At 45.2% G+C, this 22,131-nt stretch overlaps 1 protein-coding gene across 3 annotated transcripts in view; it reads right to left on the bottom strand.

Moving 5' to 3' along the window:
- Positions 1-475: 475 nt before the first annotated feature.
- Positions 476-22,131, bottom strand: part of rassf5 (Ras association domain family member 5) — a 42,408-nt gene continuing 20,752 nt past the window's right edge. For 2 of the 3 annotated variants that reach the window (XM_036151886.1, XM_036151887.1), the window contains exons 2-6: positions 18,555-18,718; positions 4,907-5,023; positions 3,123-3,414; positions 2,912-3,027; positions 476-2,491 (exon numbers count right to left, since the gene is read on the bottom strand). In XM_036151886.1, coding sequence (XP_036007779.1) covers positions 2,348-2,491; positions 2,912-3,027; positions 3,123-3,414; positions 4,907-5,023; positions 18,555-18,718 — 833 coding nt within the window. In that variant the 3' untranslated portion in view covers positions 476-2,347. Of the gene's footprint in view, positions 2,492-2,911; positions 3,028-3,122; positions 3,415-4,906; positions 5,024-12,604; positions 13,565-18,554; positions 18,719-22,131 lie in introns of those variants that run through there. The other variant, XM_036151888.1, reaches the window with a different exon arrangement.

Raw genomic sequence — 22,131 nt, forward strand, 5'->3', positions numbered from 1 at the left:
TTTATTGAACAGTATGTAATCATTTTATATTTAAAGTACTTTCAACAGTTTGAACTCTGATTTTGACCGGGCTTCTCCTTTAAAAAGCATCCACTGCTCGACAGTATGGCAGGAATTGGGAAATGCATTGTGCATGAGGTGGTGCTTGTTGCAAAAACACATACTCAACAGAACAAACTCACACAGCTTGTAGGGATGGTGCTCGGGGTTTGAGAGAGGTCTTTCCATCTAGTGGTGGATCTAAAGCGGTACAAGTCGGCTTCCAGGCAAATCCTGACGCACGGCTCAGGGCTTTAAGAGGTCCATGACCAAACTGCATGTTGTGTCCATACCAGTGACCGAGTAGGTGGTGCTGAGAAGTGTCTCCGGACCAAACTAAACATACAAACACTAAATAGGGATGTGTGTATGTGTGTGTGTGGGATTTCACATTTGTGTGAAGAGAAACGGCTGTTTAGACAAACACATGACAGCATTTCAATAAAGAGGTTCCTCTTTTATTTCATTTAAATTTCTGTACAGGTCTAGTCACATATTTATACACAGTTGTACAAGTAAAACTAAATAAATTGGAAAAATAAAGCGACACCCTTTACATAATTTCACATGGATGGTTGTGAACCATGAAATAAATAAAACACACACACACGCACACACACACACACACACACACACCCTTCCACATGGGATTCGCTGGGTGTGGGGTGGGAATGGGAGCATTTATGAGAATGGGAATAAAGCATCATAAAAATCAAAGCGGTAGAGCCACTCCACCCCAGAAACATAGCCGCACACATGCAGAGGGACCCACACACGTAACCCTTTCAGGCACCTGTGCGTGTGCTGACACCCACGTTACGGACAAAACACATGAGACAAAAGGCACTGCCAGCAGGAACAGCCAGGGGTTGTGAGGAAAGCAACACACAGGTGCGGGTTTTACAGGAAAAGCACGTCCTCGGGGGCCAACAGGCCTCACCTCTGCGGATTATAACAAACAGAAAAGTGAGAACCAATGAAATGAATCCTCAGTAGGCAGGATGAACACACGCACACACACACACACACACACACCAGTAAGCAGGAATGATGCACCCCCCCCCCCCCCCGAAAAAAAAAAAATCATATTAGCAACTAAATTAAATCTTGTCTCTCTCTTTGTTTCCAGTGTCTACACAATTCATATGCATTGCAAACATATCCAAACCCTTATTATTCATTTTTTTTAAATATCTTTTCTTTTTCCTCTGTAGGGCTAGGAAGATAAACTAAAATGCATGCCAGCCTCAGAAGTGTGGCCTGGATCAACATGTGCAAAACAGAAGCTGATTCCGTATTTTTTTGTTTTTATTTTTTTTTACATATAGCACCTCCCTGCAGTCTAATTGAAATCCTCTCAGCAAAAAAAACCTGTCAGTGTACGCGTAGGTGTAAATGTCCTCTCACATACAAACATGACCCCAAAGCAGCAGCGGTGGGTTTGCAAGTAAAGGTAAGATGGGCTGCCTCTTTAAGCATCACGCCAGGTTGGGTCTTTGATGTGAATTTAGGCAACAAACAGACAAAAAGGAAACTAACCATATCTGCCATTGGTGAACATGTTGGGTACTGGAGGAGGAACACGACAAACCTCTTTCCTACTTTCAGATCATTTCACGCATGATACAAACATTTAAACACATGTTGAACACGGTGGCGGCAGAATGGGGCTGCGGTGGGTGTGCAGTAAAACTAAGCACTCTGCTTCATGATCTCTCCTGATCAAATCTGCAAATCCAGAATAATAAAAAAAAAAAAAGATGGATGATATCCGACATATCATTTCTAAGAAAAAACAAACAAACACACAGTCTGATTGTCCTTCAGCTCCAGCTCGATGCAGCTAAAAGTAATCATGCCTTCTGTTTTTAATCCTAATCCTATGTGCAGGCCGGATGAGCTGAGAGACTCATGCATAAGTAACACTTGCAGTAGCAGCAGCAGCAGCAGCAGCAGTAGTTGTTGTTGTTGTTGTAGCAGGAGAGAAGGGGAAACGTTAAAAACCATTGCTTATTCACACCAGTCACAAATGAGATCTCAAGGAGGAGTTGCAGTTCCAGGTCTTCCTTGGTAGGGTAAACAACTGGGGGGGGGGGGGGGGGGGCGAGTAAGGGAGCCTGCGTATGACCTGAGAAAGTATATGCATCAGTGAGTCACTTGTCTGTGTCTGAATGTTTAAAGACCAGGAGTCCAAAGATGAGTTCAGCTCAGGCTCCACTTTCTTTATATCACAGGGTGTCCTTGGCTCTGTGTCCTAGAGGTCCGTGGATCCCCCGGGCCGGACACACCAGGGGACAGGGGGGGTGGGTTACGGGCCTTGTTGCTGAAGGGCCTGCTGGAGCTTCTGTCGGTAAATGGTGTATTTCTGCTGCACCGCCCGGACGCGCTCCGCCTCCTCCTTCTCCAGGATGACCAAGAAGTTCTGAAGCTCGGGGACGGAGAACGCGTGCCACTGGGGAACGGAGGGGGAGATCAAAAGGAGGGTGTTAGTTCACGCATGCTTACGCTCTTTTATTTTTCACGGTCATGAAACTGTCTGTCTCGTCGTTTCCCCTTTCCTGTTCGCCCCCGCCGCGTTGGAATTTGCCAGAAAAGATGACGCGCGTGTCCAGCGGCTTGCAGATCTTATGAGGCGTTCTACTTTACAACCTCAAAACGCAATAGATGCCACTAGGATCTTATATGACAGACCACACTAATCTTTTCCATTTTTTTATTTGAAAGAAATTAAACCCTGCATCATTTTTCTTCCACTTCACAATTTTCGCCCTGCTTTGTGTCGATCTATCACACAAAACCCCAATAAAATGCACCGACTGAGAACAGAGCTCCTTTTTTTCTTCTACGGCGTTATATCTGTGTGCTGTCTCACCTCAACCTCTCCAGTCTCGTTTTCCTTTAGGACAAAGGTGAGCTGCTCAGCATCTGGTCCAGCTATCAGCCTCAGGACAAGAGGATGCTCGGACAGAGGGAGCTTCTGGAACAAGTCTGCACCAATAAAAAAAATAAAAAATAACAACGTTCATTTAAAAAGCAACAAAACAAAGCAATGCATAAAAGAACAGCAGCGGTGTTTTCCTCACCCTGTCCGTCTCTGTGCGTCTGCCTGTATAACGCGAACTTCCGCGGGTCGTCCAGCACCATGAACTTCTTCAGCAGGCCCTGGATCACCTCGCTGGTCGTGGTCAGAGAGCCGATGTGGATCTGCTTCACACAGTCGGATGGTAAGTAGAAGGACGTCCTCTTTTCCGTACGCTCCCCCTTCTCTCCGTCCGGGTCGTCCGACGGGGCGCGCCCCCGGTTGCCCTCCACCGTCACCGGTCGACTGAGTCGCAGGTGGACCTTAATGAAGCCGGTGAAGGATCCGTCTGCAGCCTGGAGCGCGTAACGGAGGGGTAGAGAAGGACGGCGAGAGAGGGGAGAGGGTTTTAGAATGAAAATAGGCCGAATGAGTCTAAAAAATTTACAATCGATGAATCAAATTAGCTGTTTTAGAGATAAAATATGTGCATCATTACTTCGGTTTTATCAGCAACTCTACTACAGATGTGTAACAAGCCTTGAAATAAAACTCTCTCCCTGCAAGACATTATATTTGATTATATTGTATTCAGTGGACCCCGAGGAGAAAAAACATGAATTTTAACAAAATCCCAGTTGTCACAAAGAGGAGGCCCTATAATAATTTATATTAACACCAATCAAAGATTTTTCCATGAAATTTTAATTTTTCTAGCCTGATCAGAGAGTCTTGGTACTTTTATTTAGTAAACAAATATGACATGACACAGCGGACCTCTAAAACATGAGAATATGGCGGTCAATAAATGGAGCTGTGTCTCCATCTTCATAACAGAGACTGCTGATAAAATGCCAGGATTTTTGTTTTAAATGTCAGAAATCAACAGGGACGTTAGAAAGACCACACATTTCTCCAAAACGGATGAAAAATGACATGGAAGCCAGCCTGCCTGAAGGAGCTGCAGGACTAACTATACTCTCCCTAAACCTTAAATGAGAATGTGTTATCATGACCTAATTAAACCAAAGTTGAACTTTTGGACCACCGTTATGTGGAAACAAAAGGAAAACTGTTCTTCTATTGAACTTTTTAATGACCCCTTTTTTCTATCATCATATATGTCTATCGATCGATATATGTTGTTATTGAATTATCGTCCAGCCCTATGATCACCAATAAAAAAATCGTACCCACAGTGAAAGATGATGGCGCAGCAATACAGTCTGGGGTTAGTTTTGTTAAAACTTCTGCTAGATATCTGCAGGCGAAGAGGGATCACTGCATCACAGTGAGTCCAAGCCTTCATCCAATTCCAAAAAAATGGATGACTTCAAAAGAAGCCTGAAATGGCCTAGTCAAAGCTCAGATCTAATCTGACAGATTTAGAGAATCTGGAGAACGCAGAGTTGGCCGATATGATCTCGTCAAGATGTGTGATGCTGAGGGAGTCCTGTCGAAGAAGACTGAACGCAGACTAGGAGTCTAAAGACGCTTCGACGAAGCATCAGCTTAAGGCTGTTCACATTTACACAACCAGGTCATTGTCACTATATCTTTTACTTTTCATTTCTTCCTTTGTATCAGGTTTGTGTGTTATTTCACATGACTTCTGCAGAATAGCTGACACATTATAAGTGTTTTGTCATAACCACAATTCTTTTCATCACACACAAAAAAAACAGACATTTCAACAGGAGTGTGTTAACTTTTGAGAGCGATTGCACCTGTTAGGGATGGCCAACACAGACTTTAACCCCCCCAACCACCATTTTTTTTGGTTACATATTTCGTTTTTTTTCCTTCAAATCATGCATCTTTAATTGTGCGACCCGGTTATAAACTCACCAGGTTCATGCCATTTTCAGACACTTGAGCGTTGTAGGACTCTATCTTGGCCCGGACCTCTTCCTCTGACAGCTGCTTGGCGCCCCTCTCCTCTTCCTCCTTGACTCCTTCACTCTGCTGGAAGGAGAAAGGAAACAATCCAGTCAGTAGAGGACTCTCATTGGCAAAATCAGTGCACTCTCTTTACCAGCAGATGGCGCGCTTTAAGTGCCTCTAGTACTAGTAAAAAAAAAAAAAAACATTAAGTATTGGGACCCCAGCAGTGATAATCATGTCAGAAAATGGATGGATGGATGAGGAATGAGGACAAACTTTTCAACCGCCCTGTTTTCTATGGACCGTGTCTTCAAAGGAAAGATTTACTGATGCGTTAGATTGATAATTAACCTAAAGAGCCAAAGCAGGGGGGGTCTCCATGCTCTCATGTTCTCCGTCTTTTCTCACGCGGCACAGAAAAGCTGCTTCTCCGGCCTGTCAAACACACTCAGCAGCAGAGATATGACACAACACCGCAGCTGTATTTGGGAGTCAAGAAATATTGTGAATGGAGTTTGTAGCACAGTCAGCACCGCAGCAGGAGAACGCCGCCTTCCCTCTCGCTCTTATTCATGCCCCCCTGACAGAGAGACGGGAAGCGAGGGAGGAAACCATTGAAAGGAGTAGGAGGAGGATGGGGGAGTCAAATAGCGAGTGAGGGGTGAGGAATGATGAAAGAATGGCTGCTGAGCAAGCCTTAGCAACACAGAAATGGCTGGGTTATTTATAGTACAGTGGGATCCATCCTCTCTATCTCACAATAGCTTCTTCTACCCTCCTTCTCTCTTTCTCCCTCTTCTACAGTTCGTTTGCATTTTCTGAGGCAGCGGGAGGAAGAGCAAACATTGCTGGAGGAGGGCTGGGGTGACGAGGTCACGGTTGCAGGAAGGGGGATTTGTGCCTAAAATGCAGACAAACACAGGCTGGGAGGAGTCCTGGAGGACAGTAGAGCGAGAGAGGAGGAAAGTTTAAGGACGATCACAGCCTGGTGAAATGGAAAAGCATTGCTCTGTGCAGTAAAATACTTTTCATTCCCTTTGAACTTTTTCACATTACAAGACGTCCTGCTGGAAGCTTCACCCCAGCGCTGGGGACAAAGTAAACATGTGGAACATGATTTGGCCTTGGTACTAAAATGCTGCATGAGCCATTAAAAGAAAGATCACTTCATCTAAAACAGCAGGTCAATCTCTCTTAAACAGTTAAGCCCCAAAAAATTCATACCTACAGTCTAACCCTTTATATAATTCCTGCGTTTTGCACTGGTACTCTTATCCATTTATCTTTAGTTAGTTGGAAGGCTTCCTTACCATCACCCTAATCTTTAGCTCCCTCTACAGTTTATCTACCAGGACTCTAGCTGGGTCACTATAAACAAACTTCCAGTCCAAGGATACGTGTTGGCAAAATTAAAAGATTCATTGAAAGGTATGTAGCCACGTTTTATTCTTAAAAAAAGACCAAAAACCGTTTAATCATGATAAAAAAAGGTTATATACACCAAGAATCCATCCTGATTGTGTTTTGATACTCGTTTCTGAGTCTAAATATAGCCCCACAACAAGCACGATGAGCAGATAGAAACAGACGTGGCAACATCTACCGACAGTGTCGCAGAACTATCACAATGCCGATTTTCTTAATTAATAAATCACTTGTAAATTATGCTGGATCGAGCCTGAACCTCTGCAATGCCTCGCAGTAAAGCGGCAGCTCGGCGTGAGCGAAGACCAACGATCTACAGCATCTTTAAGAGCCTCATATCTGAACATTTACTCACGTCAGTAAAATCTGCGGTCACATCTGAGCATCGGCAGGTTTAGCGTCCGCTTCAGTGAACGCCAACGTTCAGACTGTATTCCCAGCGTCATTCCAGTCTTTTCCCTCTGAGAATCATATTTTTTATATACATATTTTTTTCACTGGATCTTGGATCATTCATCATTGTTTTGCTGGGAGATGCTAATAGCCATTAGACGCTTCCTTGTTTTATCCCCTAATGCGCATGGGCAGTGTCGTACTTCCTCTGTTATTTAAAATAAACATGAAAGGCTATATTTACTAACAAACTAAGCAAAAATAAAGCATAAAACACCAAAATAACAAATACTATGCCAATAGCATGTGATAATCTTTCATAAAAACTTTATATGCAACCAAAGTAAGCTACTGACATATAAATAAAAAAAGTCAATTAACGTGGCTATGCACCTTTAAAGCTAAATTTCCCAGGGCTATATTTAATCTTGGGTGCAACTGAATGCACCATGCTAGGCTTATACGGCAGGAATAGATATGGTGTTGCTTTAGAGGGCCATTAGGGTGTTTTATTAGTAATTAAGAAAGTAATTTTATTACTAAAACCGCAGCAACAGAACTCGGTTGGAAAATAAATAATTAATGTTTTTTTTTTTTTTTTTTTGCTATCTGCATAAACTACCCACAACTGGTGACCATGTCTGCAGTGAACCCACAGCAGACAGACGGTAAAATTGTTTATTAAGGTATTTGTTTATCACACGTCATATCGTCATTGCGACATTCATCAACATTGCACGTTGCATGTTTTCCTGTTTTGGGGAAAACAGACACAGCACAACTATGTGACCACATCACGGCATGGTGACCCGTGGTGGTTGCAGCATCATGCCGTGGGAAAGCTTTTCTACAGCGGGGACAGGAAACCGTTCAGAAAACTGATGAATACAGAAAACACCAGCCAGAGGCCAGTAGCACAGCCCTGGACCTCCAGCCTAGACTACTATAGCAGCGTTAATGTCAACGCTGGTGTTAGAATGGCCCAGTCAAAGTCCAGACTTAAAGCTATTAGACAATCTGCAGCAACACTTAAAAATGGCTGTTTATAAATGCTCCCCATCCATTCTGAATGAGATTCAGCTCTTCTGCAAACGATAATGGACATAAATCTAGGTCTGCAGATGTGAAAAACCATGTGCCATTTTTCTTCCACTTCGCAATTAAGCTCTACTTCGTATTGATCTAAGCACACAAAATACCCAATTAAATATGTTAAGGTTTGTGGTTGCAACGTGACAAAAGAGGAAACGTTCAACAGGTATGAGCACCTTTGCAAGGTACTGAATAATCAGACCCTCATTAATATAACTCATAACATGATAAATATTTAATCAGAAGAGCAGATCCAGAAAACGCCGACTCCAACCCTCTCTCCTAGGGTACAGAACTTGCTGAGTTTTCTGACCTGTCGTCTAGCATAAAAACACCGTAACGATAAACGCTGGATAAATGTTAAGCAAGCTCCGAGTGCTCCAGGGTTGGGAAAGGAATCTGAGAGGGTTATTGTGCGCAGCGTTCGGACTCGTTCCAGAACTCCTCACAATCGAAAGCAACAAGTGAAAGGAGCCTTGCAGGAATTCCTGCGTTTGTATTTAGAGTTTCTAAATGTAACGGAAGGTCTTGCCCTTCCCTCCCTTCTCTGCATACCAGTGAGAGTGATGTGAGCACAATGGAGCGTCCACACAAAGCTACCCGGCTGGAGTGGGTCTGCTTCGGCGCCGATGACCGACAGCACACACGGCCAGAGAGACCTACCACGAAACGTGCAGTAATTACGAGGAATTAACTTTCATGTGTCTTCAGAACGTCTGCGGGGGGCTTCGACTTCAGACGCTCCGTCTGGATGCACTTTTCCATCCCTTCACACAGGAAGTTCTCTGATTAGGTTAAAATAAATACTGTCGTACAACGGTATTCATGAGCCTCTTCACGTTTTGTCAGATTACAGCTGCTGACTTTCAGTGTGTTTTATTTGCATTCTTATCTGACAGACCAACACAAAGGAGTGCACAGTTGTGAATTTTAATATTTCTTATAAAAAAAAATATTAAAAGTGGGACTTGCATGCGCACAAACCCCCCTTTTAACTTGATGCCCTTAAATAAATGTCCCTGCAACAGATTTCCGCTGGAGGTCACCCCGTTAGTTTTTCTTTTTTCTTTTTATGGTAACCTTGGAGGAGCTGCAGATATCAATAGCTCAGGTGGGATCATCTTTCAATGGGACATCTGGAACTAAAGAGGCGACATTGTAAACATGGAAGCAGGGGTTCAGGTCAGATGAGACCAAAAAATGCAGTTTGTGGGACTACAGCTAAAACTTTATCAGTGGCAGAAAGCTAGAGCTGCTCATCGCCCAGAACACACCATCCATCTATGGCGAAACTGTGGGGACGATACGCAACACATTGTGTTCTTTTATCGCATGTAATCCCAACTAAACAGATTTAAACTTGCAAGGAGAAAAAATGTGAAAAAAGTACCAGTAGGAATACTTTTTGCAAAAACCTGTATAGTTCATATAGGCCTAAATGTTTTTTTTTTTTTAACCTCTTGTAAAACATACACAGCTTTTAAAGTGTGACTGCTTTTTTTTGAGTGTGCACTAAAATAACCCATCCCATGGTTTTCCCTTCAAAATCACAGTGCAGGGCCTGGAGCTCCAAACGCACAGCTGATGAGACATGGGATTTCCAACTAGGTTTAGAAAACCCACTTTGACTGAGAGTCGTTGATGTTGAGTCCCTGTCTGGTAAAGATAATAACGCTGCAGGTGTCAGGGAGCAGAAAGATGCAAGCTTATCTAGTCCATCAGTGTTAGTCTGACAGGTTACATGACAGGTCTTTGACGGCCATGTAAGCACCACACACACACACACACACACACACACACACACACACACACACACACACACACACACACACACACACACTGATGAATATATGACATGCAGAACCTGGGGGTAACATGACGTGTTTGGCCCGTCTCACTCTGATGAGATCAGACAAGTGAGGTCAGGACGGCTTGAAATGTCGTTGTGGAAGCATGCTGCAGGTTTCCTTCGACCTGACCTGCTGTTTCTTGACCTATCGTATCCAAAGCCAAATCACGGCACCTGCGTTTTCATGCGCGAACAGAGTGGATGTGCTCGTCTACAGCGAGCGCAGCTTTGTCGGCAGAGAGCGTTCGCACGAACACTCGCACATGCGGTTTCAGTTTTAGAGCTCCGGGCCGCAGCAGACATCTGTGCGCGTAGACGTGTTGGAGGATCCAGAGTCGCGTCTCCATTGCTTCAGAGAACGCCGGCTGTGTTAATTTACTGGAAGTTAAATCCGATCTCTTGCTGACACTGAAACCCGCCTGCGTTCAAAAACTTCAATTACTGGTGAAATGAGGAAAGGCTTTTTGTTGATGTCCATAAAAATGGAAATATAATATCACCGTGAAAGTTTTTCAGTCTTGGCAGTTTGAACCACACACACACACACACACACACACACACACACACACACACACACACCCGGGATGGGATATATATATATATATATATATATATATATATATATATATATATATATATATATATATATATATATATATATATGAATATATTTACGTTTCTTTTGATGCAGGCGCTGAATTATGTAACGGTGATATTAAATTTCCATTTTTAAGGACGTTAACAAAAAGCCTACACCAGCTGTAATGATGCAGTGCCTTTGTCGCGTCGCAACCACAAACTTTAATCAAACTTTATTTTGTAAAGAACACCCGTTAATATAATTTGGACAGTGTCTGTGAGCATCAATTGTCTTGACTTTGACTAGACCATTCCGATACATGGATATTGAGTGTCTCATGTCTTTTGCAGCCCCTAATGTCCTGTCATGAGCTCAGTCCATCTTCCAGTCCACGCTGAAGAAAAGATCCCCCCCCCCCCCCCACCACGACCATCGTCATATCTCACTATGGGAATGGTGTGTTCACAGTTCAACCTGCAGTGTCAGTTTTCCACCACTTTTAACTTTCTCCCCAAAACAGCTTTGTTTTTAGTCTCTCCTCTATGCCGTGTCCCCACCCGAGCTGTGGATCTCTGCAGCTCCTCCACAGTCACTATGGGCCTCTAGGCTGCATCTCTCCTTAATGCTCTCCTGGCCAGCCTGTCGGTTTCATAGGATGACCGTTGCTGTTTGCTGGTATCTGTTCACTAAATGCTCTACAACAAAGCTCTGATGCCTTCACTCAAACCAAATTACAGACAGATGTGATTCTAATAAATAGGTGACTCTTGAAGGTAAAGTTTTATTTAGGCCTATCCTAGTTAAGGGGGCTGAATACAAATAGCTCCCATCCCTGTAATTGCAAAGGGATGGGAATGCTTTTGCAAGGACTTGCATCCTATTCACACACTTTGTATGGATGTATATAACTAAAGTCAGATTAAACTGGGTAAGATTTTTAAAACAATAAGGGTCCAATAGGTGTACAGCGAGATTACGTTACAGTCACTGTAATAAACGGTGTGAAAGTTTTCACACAAATACTGCTGTGACCCCTTCCTCTGCCGACTCGCATCCCACGTCCAGCAGCTGCACGCCCACCCACACTGGCACTCGCATTAATGCAGGCCGGCTAATCTGGAGCAAAAGAGACAGGCTCTGGAAATAATTCATAGAGGCAGGAGATGAGCTCTGTCGTCTCAATGGATGTGACCGTGCGGTTGTACCTAAAAAACAACAACAACAACAACCCACCGACACAAATTTAGCGCTTAACCCCCTGGAAAATAAAGGTGCTGTGTGTTTTTCCCCGGATGCCACGCAGATCTTTCTGCCCCTCTTTTTCATATTCTGATGCAGATAAGCAGTCAGTTCCTGTCAAACACGTAGCGCCATTACCGTCCACATGCTCTCAAAAAGGGGGGGCTCCGTTTCAATCACATCCACTACGACGCTATTTGTCTTTGGATCTGCTCTAACAAGACACGTTCACCTTAAACCCCTCCTGTGTCAGCATGGCAGCAACCCTAACTCCTGCACGGCCGGTGAATTATTCAGAGAATAAGCCGTGCGACACCAGAGGGAGGCCATCACAGGGTCAGCGTGAGGCAGCCCCAGGACTTCCCTCATTAATGCGACTGTCCGTGATGCTGTGTGCCAGCGGCAGCCGCCCACTGAGCATCCAGCATCCAGCATCCAACATCCAGCGAGCAGCGCCGCCCCATCTGCCCCCCCCCCCCAACGCTTTCAGCGAGCGTCGACGTGTGAAGTGGCCCAGCGCAGAGCAGAGCAGAGCAGGGCGAAATTTTGTCAGGAAATGCAAACGGTGCCGACGAAACCCAGGGTTGCTATGGTAACTACAAAGTGCTGGTAAGTAATCCGCGCCTTGCGCACACAAACAGGAGCCATTATGGCCGCCGCTTTAGATCATTAACATCTCTGAGAGCGCGTCGCCTGTGGCAGCCGGGAGAGGGGAGGAGAACCGATGAACTCTGGGTGCTTCAGGAGACGGAGGAGGAGTTCAAGAGGCTTTCTAAGGTAGACCCTAGTTATACAATGCAGATGTGAGAAAGTATCTCCCCCACCTACACTTTCACGTTTGCACACACACACACACACACACACACACACACACCTAGAGGCCCGCTTGAACAACACCACCACTTCCCCTCCAGACTTCTGCTTTCAGGCAGCTTTTTTTTTTACACATAAATGGCAGCTTTTCTTGTTCCCAGCCAAACTAAATCAAATCATTGATCTCAACCGTCAACGTGCCCCCCCCCCCTCCCATTCCCCCTTTTATCCGACTCTTATCCATCTCGGAGACAATGATGCAGATCGGTACCTTCGGCGCATGCTTGGGCTTGCGGAAGAACGAGGTCTTGGCGGTGAAGAAAGTGAAGTCCTCGCTTTCGTCGTCCAGGCTGCAGTACCCGCTGCTCATGCTGTTACTGCTGGTCATGGAGGGGGTCAGCACCGTACTGACGGTCATGGAGAGGTCTTGCGAGACACCGGAGCGGCACACAGCTCAGGGAAAGCGCAGGGTCGTCTCGGAGCGCGGGGCTGAAGGGACGCTCAGCCGCAGGCGGAGTCCAGGGGCATCTGACTGGCCTTTGCTCATCCAGAAGAAAGTCAGGAGTCATCCAGCTACGAGCGGCGCCTGAGAGGGGCGGCTGAAAACAGCTGAGTTCGGCTTGGACCCAGCACCCCGAGAGCTGCCGGAGAACGGGACCAGGAAATACAAGAGCGAGCACAGACGTGTCACTTCCTCCTTACGAGGCTGTGTTCGAGAAAGCTCTGATGCTGCTGTCACAAGCGGGCTGTGGAGCACCTGGCTGTCAGATGCTGACCCGCTCTCTCTCTCTCTGCCTCTCTCTCTCTCACACAGCAGGCCGGGGATCCTTCATATCCAGACAGGTGGAGAGTCGGCTTACAGGTCGGTTTCAAGTTAGCCCCGCTCACCTGACAGCACCTGCTATGCCCACAGACTAATGGAGGCACGCATGCAAAACCACATCCTGCTTCAGACCGGGCTGTGCGTCACAGCGAAGGGGCAAACGACAGCTTGGGTCATGTTCCGCCGGCAGAAGAAGAAGAAGAAGAAGCTTAGTGTCCCCCATCTGCGTCTGGAGTGGCAGAGGATATCTCGGCGGCGAGGGAAGGACGCTCTCCTCCTCTCTCCATTCCTCTAGGCTGATTCCTCCCACACAAGCTCTTATCTTTCTCAATCCGCCTGTTCTTGCGATTGTTTCACTCCCTCGGTCTCTCGCAAACCTCCCTCAACCATCTGTGGTTTGAGCGAGTTATCAGGCTGAGAGCACCCTCCCCCTTCTCTCTCTCTCTCTCTCTCTCTCTCTCCCTCCCTCTCTCTCTTCCTGCAGGCAACTGCACCCTGCAGAGCACGGCCACTTCCTCTCGCAGAAGACGATGAAAAGCAAGAGGCACAAGTAAACAGAAAGACAAACGAGCAGGAGATATGAGGCCTCTCTGTTCTTGGGCAGCATATGTTCGCGTTGCGGAAGCAGAAAGCAGCAAGCAGGGCAATCAGGGAAAGATGGCTGCTGAAATTCTGCTGCCGCGTGTAGCGGTTCGTTTTAAAAACCCGCGAGCCCCGGCCGTACAGGTGCACCTCAGTAAATCAGAATATCATTGGAAAAAATATTGTAAAAAAAAATAATGTTAATATTCTCTAATCCATCTGAATAGGCGAAGCTCGTTCACTAGATGGAGAGAAAATGTAACATTCAGTTTGGTCCCTGATCATTTTTGATACAGAAATGCTACATTATGGCGTGTCACGAGGAAGTCTGTTGGCTTGACAGCCGTCCAGCAGGCAGTGGCCGACGCTTTCTGCAGGGAGGAAAGGTCGTGGCTGCAGAAGCAGAGTGCTGTATCTGAGCATGTTTCTAGAAAGTTGAGTGGAAGGAAAAAGTGTGATACAAAAAAAAAAAGGTGCACAAGTAACCTGGGCAAAGGAGAAAATGGACTGGACTGCTGGTGAAAGTAAATTTAGTGTTTAATTTGGGAATTAAGGTCCCGGGGGTAGCAAAGCTGTCTAACAGAAAATGTTAAAGCTCTTCAAGGTGACAGGCTTTATGGAGAGAGCGATTTCATTTTCCAGACATACGTGGCACCCGTCTATGCAGTCAAAAGCAGGCTGCTATTAAAATAATCGTTAACACCTTAGCAAAGAAAAGGGCTGATGGCCTCCATGCCATGCTGCATTGGTGGAGTAACTCAAAAGGAGCAAGAACAAGCATTGAGTGCAAATACTGTACACACTTTTCAGCTGGCCTACATTTCTGCACTAATTATGAAATCTTCAAATTTATTTTCACATAAAAACACCTAAAAAAACGGCATCACACTTTTTTCAATTGGGGCAACTTTCCATTAACACGCTTGGACGGAGCACTACGTGAACAGTCTGCTGGACGACTGTCTCTTCTCAAATGGTCCAATTCTGATTATCGAAGAAACTGAATTTTGGGTTCTTTTAGCAAGAAACCACAATCACCAAAATAAAAATGAAACAAATGCCGGATAATATACATCAGTGGACGTGAAACCCTATCTGAGAGCCACTTGTTTAAATGAACTACTCACATAAATGCAGTTTTAAATCATCCTGTAACTTACTGAAATGCCCCCGTAAAAGCTGAGAGGTTCTCGATCCACCTGTCTCACCCCCGTCCATTTTCTGCTGAAGACGTGGGTTTGTGCCGATTAGGATGACCAGAACAATGATTTACCCACGACAGGAAGGAAGCCCGCAGTCACCTCTGACCTTAGGCTTTACACACAATCTGCCATTTCTCTCTGGTAGTGACTTCCCTTGTCAGAAACGAGCTAAAGCCTCCCCCTTCACCCTGGATATTGATTGCATCTTGCATGCACAGGCTGCTTCAATTAGGCAGCTTTAAACCCGCACCAACGCAGTCGCTACTGGCTTGTGCTGTGGTAGAGCCGAGCCGTTCCAGCGACGCTGCTTCCTAATTTTATTCAGCATCAGGCTGTAAGCTTTGACTCTGCTCACTTACAAATCTGTTCCTTAATAACCGTTAATGGGGAAGACAGCAAGAAGAGAGCGGACACACACACACATACACACACACACACACACACACACACACACACACACACACACACGTCAGATCAATAAAACGTGGTCAGTGCTTTGAATTGTGAGTGCAGCCACAGCAGCATCTGTGCATGTTGGTGCGGCACGAGGGGATCAATTCTTGCTGAGACACACACAAAGTAACAAAAGACTGGGGGAGGTAACCAGACACGCAGCACCAAAGCGATAAAACAGAGTAAATGAAATAATAATAATAAAAAAAGGTTGGACAGCAGGAAATAAACAGGCATCTTTTCTCCGGTGTGTAAGCACTGCTGCCATATTTTGAGCGCCACAGATACACAAACCTCCGTCGCTCGGTTCAAATATGTGCAGGACAGAGATTGTTCATGGTTGTTGTTGTTGTTCAGTCACTTATGCAATGCAGGTGGAGCCTGTTTTTGACAATTAATTATAGGGGTATTTTAAATGAACCGCACATCTGTTAAAAAGCCAGGCTTTCGAGACAGATATTCAGTAAAATTTTACTGAAAAACAAAGAAAAAAGCGAAAACTTGGGTTCAAACTGAAGCGCCACTATATTCAACAACAGCATCACAGCCTCGCAGAAGCTCTTCAAATCGATCAGTTTCTGAGAGCGTTTCTCTGAGTAAAGGCTCGCCAAGGTGAGCCCACAGGGTTTAGTTCAGACTCAGTTCTGGAGTCTGGCCTTGCTACTCCCCAGCTTTCATTTTCTTCTGGTGAAGTCATTGTTTTGTTCATTTTGCATGTATACTTGTACTCACTGTGATGCTGAAATTAGAATCCGTCTTTATCTGTAGATTTCTTTTAGACACCTGAAGGTATGAGGGCAAAAATAACTGATATCTGAAACAGTTTCCAACTTTATCTACCTGAAAAGCTCAGGTCCACCTGAGCTGAAATGAACCCTAGAGGATAACGCTGTACTGATGATGATGCTCAGTCTTGGTTTTTTTTTGTCATTTATGTTCTGTCTTGCGACCCTATTCCTTACTCCAGACATGGGTTGCAGGAAATTGGGTGAAAAAAAGCATTTGTGATGCTGTTGTTGAATATTGCACAATGCATACTGATTAGGATTAACCACCATTAGCTCTTTTCTTTACTTCCCTTTAGCCCCTTTCCCATTGAAAGCCTCAGGATGATGCATCCAGAATGGCCACAACATCTCCAATTGCAAGATAATTATTTTTCTTACTCCATTTTTGCCTTTCTTGAAGCAAGGGTAAATATTCTCTAACCCATCTCTTCCAGAAAAGGTCAGCCAGGTACTGAACCTGTTTCCGTCTTCTCCCTCCGTACTTATTGTCTCCATAACTCTTTACAAGTTTTAGCATCCCAGCCACTAAAAATATCAAATGTGGACATCAAGAACACTGAAATCCCGCCCAGCAGGCTAAATATATTATTGGCATGCAGAATTTGCATGCATTCTTTTCATTTGCTATATCTGAAATCATGGCTATTGCAATAACAGCAACAACTGTGCAACCTTAGTCCAGATATTTACTGAGTCTATCTCCTTCAGTGTTGTTGTTGGCCTCTTGGCAGCCTCTCTGATCTGTCTCCATCTTTTTATTCATTTCAGAAACATCCAGTTCTTGAGATGTCACCATTTTCCCATATGTTCCTTCATTATTGATCTTGAGCCATGAGATCTTGCAATATTAAATTGCCGCAGTGCATCTCGACAGGGGAATGTGAGTGCCACAAAGCACCATTCATTTGCTGTAAGCCTGTGGTTTTATCAGGTTTAGTGTGTGCTGTAGTTATAGGACCAGGATGAGCATTTTAGGCTTGTTAGCCTGTTTTAACGTTTGAGACTGCTGCTTTTAGGTGAGCTGGAAGAAGTTGTTGTCACTCAGCTGATATAGACTGCTCTTTAGGATAGCAGCAACACTCTGATTATGATGCATTAAAGAAGTGTAGATGACAGATTAAACACACATGATACAAATGATTTGTAAGGACTAACTTTGACCAACTGTTAGCAGCTAACAGCTAATTTTGCTATGTAGCTCCATTACTTACGGGCAATTTAACAAATTTCTCCAAAGCACATAAATTGCATTTGATTGTCTCCGGTCTAACATCCAAACTATTTGAGATGATCAAACCGGGAGAGCATGATTCTGCACTGGAAAGAGATTCTTTAAAACACAATTTGAGTTTAAGGAAACCTTTAAATATTGAATTTGCCAACAGGACCACCTCAGCATTGAGAACTGTCCGCACAAGATATCCGCAAAGCTATTGTGTCATTTAGGCACATGAATCTGCCGTTTCGGGAGACCAAAAGCGATCATTTTAAAAATTGAGTCCCAGAGTGGAAAGATTTCAAAACGCCGGTTTTGTGTTTTTGTCACACTTTTCCATTCTCTGTTATCTTTCTTCCATGCTAACACAGACCTGGAAAATAATCAAAGCAGACTCTGTGCTTTTACAGTCGTATGAACACTAAAACATGTTTCTAGTTCCTTCAAAATCCACCAGCAAGCTGTGGATTACACAAACATTGGGCTTACAGCCAACTGTAACACAACCTCGTAATGCATGGGATTTATGTAAATAACCAGAATTCCTATAGTAACTATTTTTTTTTTTTTAGGATTAATCTGACTCAGCTGCATCTTGAGCCCTAGAAATGGTTTCAAAAACCTAAAAACGTGCGTTATTTTGACCAGCATTCGCTGTTAATTTGTTCCGCGGAGGGTTTTTTCCGTGTCGGGCTAATGCAGCTTTGCCGTGACTGATCTCCCTTGAGAGAGCAGTGATTAACCTAATTGGTTTCCTCCATCTGACAAGATACGAGGAAGTGAGGCCATGAAGGGCCAGAAGTGATTCAATAAAGCCACCCCCTGCTGTTGGAGAGGGGTGATGAAGAGGCTACAAAAAAAGGAAAAAGAGGAAAACTAGAGAGTCAGCAAGAGAAAAGGATGAATGAGGTCATGGGCAGATGTTGATTTAATGTAACGTTCTAATCAAAGAACCTTCTGTGAGCAAAAAAGGTATCTGAGCACATAAAGACAACCTGGAGTGATGCTGGACAGTCTATTGCTGGAGTGGAAGATGATTACGTAACATCTGTAGGCATGGAAGGTGATGCAGAGACCCCTGATAACTATTGATAGCTGAGTCATGTGTTCGTCTCTCTAAGTCAACCCCTCTTCTAAATGAATCCTGTTTGTCTCACCTTGCATCGAGGAGCTGCGGAGGAGGACGAGGAGGAGGAGGAGGGGGGAGAGGAAGAGCAGCGGCCTTTGGGATCTGGGCTTTTTTCTGTCTTTTCTCTGTCCCTCCGGTTGCAGTCGAGCTGGACCTGACGCTCACACTCCAGATGACAAGTGTAGCTGCAGTCTGATGGGACAAAGAAAAACACACATCAGGGCATGCAGGACCCAGTTAGTGAGCAGGACTGATAAAAATCACACACCCAACGCTGCCCCAGAGGGGATCTACCTTTTATAATGCAAGATGAGGAAAGAGGGCATTAAATAAGCTTGAATGTGTATAAAGATAAATGGCTCCATCTAGTGGCTGAAACCAGACTCACACGTCAACTCAGCGTTTTCCCTTTAGGGAGACTTAAAACTCAGTTGGTTACGCATTTAGGTGTATCAAGTGATTTTAACCCGGATGCCCGCACACAGAAGACACAGGAAGCAAAATAAACAGGGAATATCGCTAAGCTTTAACTTAAAGACAAGTCAATTTTACAAGTGAAGATCTCTCCTGACGCAGCTCCATTGGAAAACTCATAATGGATTTATAAGACATAACATAGAGCTATGTTAAATGGCTATAATGCACTGCAGTAATGGACTGACTCACTGCGTTTGCACCCTTAAAGCTTTAATAAGTGCAAAGTAGCTTCCCAGATATACAACATTCAACTCTCATCTTCTTCTGAGCCAAAAAAAAAAAAAAAAACCCAACATAGACCAGGCTGCTTCCACAGAAACGTCTTTAAATAGTCGCCTTTTGTTGTCCGCTTTTAGACTAGTTCCACATATGTCAGTCTCTGCCTGCTTATAACTCCAAGACTTTCTTGTGGTTGGAGGCTTTTCCCAACCTCAGATCTCACTTCTCCTCAGCTGTGACACAAGCCATGCACCAGCAGAAAAAAATAGAAAGAATTAAAGAGACCATGAAACTGCACAGGCAAGCAAAGCAGGTTTTTTAGGGGGAAACAGGAGTCGGATAATTCTCAAGAAGCTGAGGTGCCCTTATTAAAAACGGCTCTTTTTTCTGAAAAGTGATTTATATTTTTGCAGTTTTTCTCAAAATGCTAAACCAATAGGGACTGGTCTGTTGGCACAGCTAAAGAAACCAGTGCATTACAATCATGTTTGACCCCAATTCACATCATAGGTGCCTTCAAGCTTTTAAGCCTATTTAAAAAGGAACACAGACACTGCAGAGCGAGCGCGAGTGTGAATTTGAGCTTAAGGTCATGAACTGATGGTCGGACATTCATCTTCAGGTTTTTATTCCTGGTTTCATCAATTACAACAAGTCACCCAGGTCCTGAAGCAGCAAAGAAGCCCCAGACCATCACACTACCACAACCATGTTTGACTGCTGGTGTGATGTTCTTCTGAAATGCTGTGCTGAGTTTACATCCAAATATAACGGGATCCACTCCTCCTAAAAGGTTCTACTCTTTTTTTTTTTTTCTTCCCCCAGTGTCCCGTCTAGCAATGTGGCAATAAAAATTGATATCTTAATGCCAAATAGAGCTCGACAGATTTTACTTTCACAAGTGGAGCAAACAGCTTTCGCCATAATGCTCCGCTTGATTTGTGCGTGTAAATAGCTTTATTGTGATTCCTGCAGGGAGAATTTCAAATTATATGGACACTAGAATGGGAAAGTAGGAGAGTAAAAGAAAAACAAGAAGAGGAAAAAAAAGAGAAAGAAGAGGTGAAAGAAAGAAGAGATAAAAGGAAGAGAATGATAAAACGTCCTCTGTCTGCTCCATCACCTGGAAAGAGACACAAAAAGAACAGCACAACCAACAGACATAAAGCAACAGATATAATCGTGTAACACCTTGATACCATTGCTAAATCATATGTATTATTATTTAAGCTGACATGTGTAATGTGATACCTAAAAAAGAAAGTAAAAGAAAGTAAATAAATTATAGCCTTTCTGTATATAAGTGAACATTTAATACCTGGGACCCAGCACCTGTGGGAGATTGTGAGAGCGCACTAGTTTAGGTGAAAATTATCCAGAAGGAAATAGTTCGATAGTGATTGTGGAAAACCGAAGACCCACCTTCCCCGAGCACAGAGGCAGGGGTCAGGGGACCCGTAACCCCGGACTCCCAAAGGGGCCCCCAAAGCAGTGCGCCCGAGAGGGGCCTTCACAGGAAATCTGCAACCCCCCCCCCGAGGAAAGAGGAGAGACGACCCCGAGGAAATCCCCCAGCCACCGCAATGCTGACGCCCCCAAGAGCCGCGGGGACGAGCCCGTGGGCTCCGCCGGCAGCCGGCCGCGCTGAAGTGGTCCTGGCCATGGGCCCTGAGGGCCAGAGGCCCCAGGGGCGCCCCGCCCCCGCGGCAGGGGCCCCGGCCACCCCCCGGGGGGCCAGGCCCCGCAAAGCCACGGCCGGCGCCCACCCGGGAACCCGCCCCAAACCCGAGGACCGTCAACGCGCCAGAGGGCCAAGGCGCCCGCCAACGCAGCGGAGGAGGGCAGGACGTGGGGGGATGGGCTCCGCACCTATCGGAGACTTGAGATGATCTTGGGAGAGGGAGCGGACCGAACCCGAACCTGGAAAAAAAAAACTCATTCACACCATCCCTCCCTTGTGCCCCACTCGCCACACACAGACACAAAAAAAAAAAAAAAAAAAAGGACGCTGTACACACATTCCCACATAGCATTCACATCCAAAAATCCCAAGTGGGGGGGGGGGGGGGGGGGGTCACCACAATTCAACAATACGACTGCCTGTGCCCCCCGCCAAGACCCCGGACCCAGTGGCCCGCACCTCCTCCAGGCCCCAGACTCCGTGCCGCGATCGGAGATCGGGGGTGTGCAAAAGACCCCCGATCCTCCCTACGCCCGCTCAGATGTTGTGTTGTTGCATGTTGATCTCAGGTGTGTTTAAAACTGGGAGCACCGAAGGGGGTGCACCGCACAGCCCCCCCCCCCCCCCCCCCCCCCCCCCCCTCCGGAAGGGAGCTGGTGCCAGCGCCCCCCCTCCAAGCAACTACCCAGAACCCTCAATGTCTAAATGCGAGAGTGGGGGTTAAGGGAGCCGCCCGGGGCGAGCCCCCCCCCCCCCCAGACGTCTTCCCCCCACCCCCCATATCGTGGCCTACATGAATGTGCGTTGTGAAAATGTTTGGAGTGAAAGTGTCTAAAATGCATGATAAAATTGGGGAGAGGGACGTCACCAAAAGGTTCTACTCTTGTCTCCTCGGTTTAAAGGCTAGTATCCCAAAAGTCCTGGGAATCATCAACATGATTTTTGATAGACCAGCTCCCGTTCTCCTTGTGAGCATTGGACTTTTCACCACTGTGCTATGCTTACTCCATTTTCCATACTGCTAGATGTCAATGAGTTTTTTGTTTTTCATCTTGTCTCGTCATCTTGTTAAATTGGGGGCATATTGTGTTGCCTTTTTATATATTTTAGCCAACTTCATTAAGTTGTTTCTTCTACTGGTCAGTCCTGGGTGTGGCAAGTGAAACTGAACTAATAAATAAATAAAGTTAACTCGCTTCCTATTGCTAAATCAATTGTGATTTATATA

Source organism: Fundulus heteroclitus, chromosome 20 (assembly GCF_011125445.2).
Source record: "Fundulus heteroclitus isolate FHET01 chromosome 20, MU-UCD_Fhet_4.1, whole genome shotgun sequence".
Classification (NCBI taxonomy): domain Eukaryota; kingdom Metazoa; phylum Chordata; class Actinopteri; order Cyprinodontiformes; family Fundulidae; genus Fundulus; species Fundulus heteroclitus.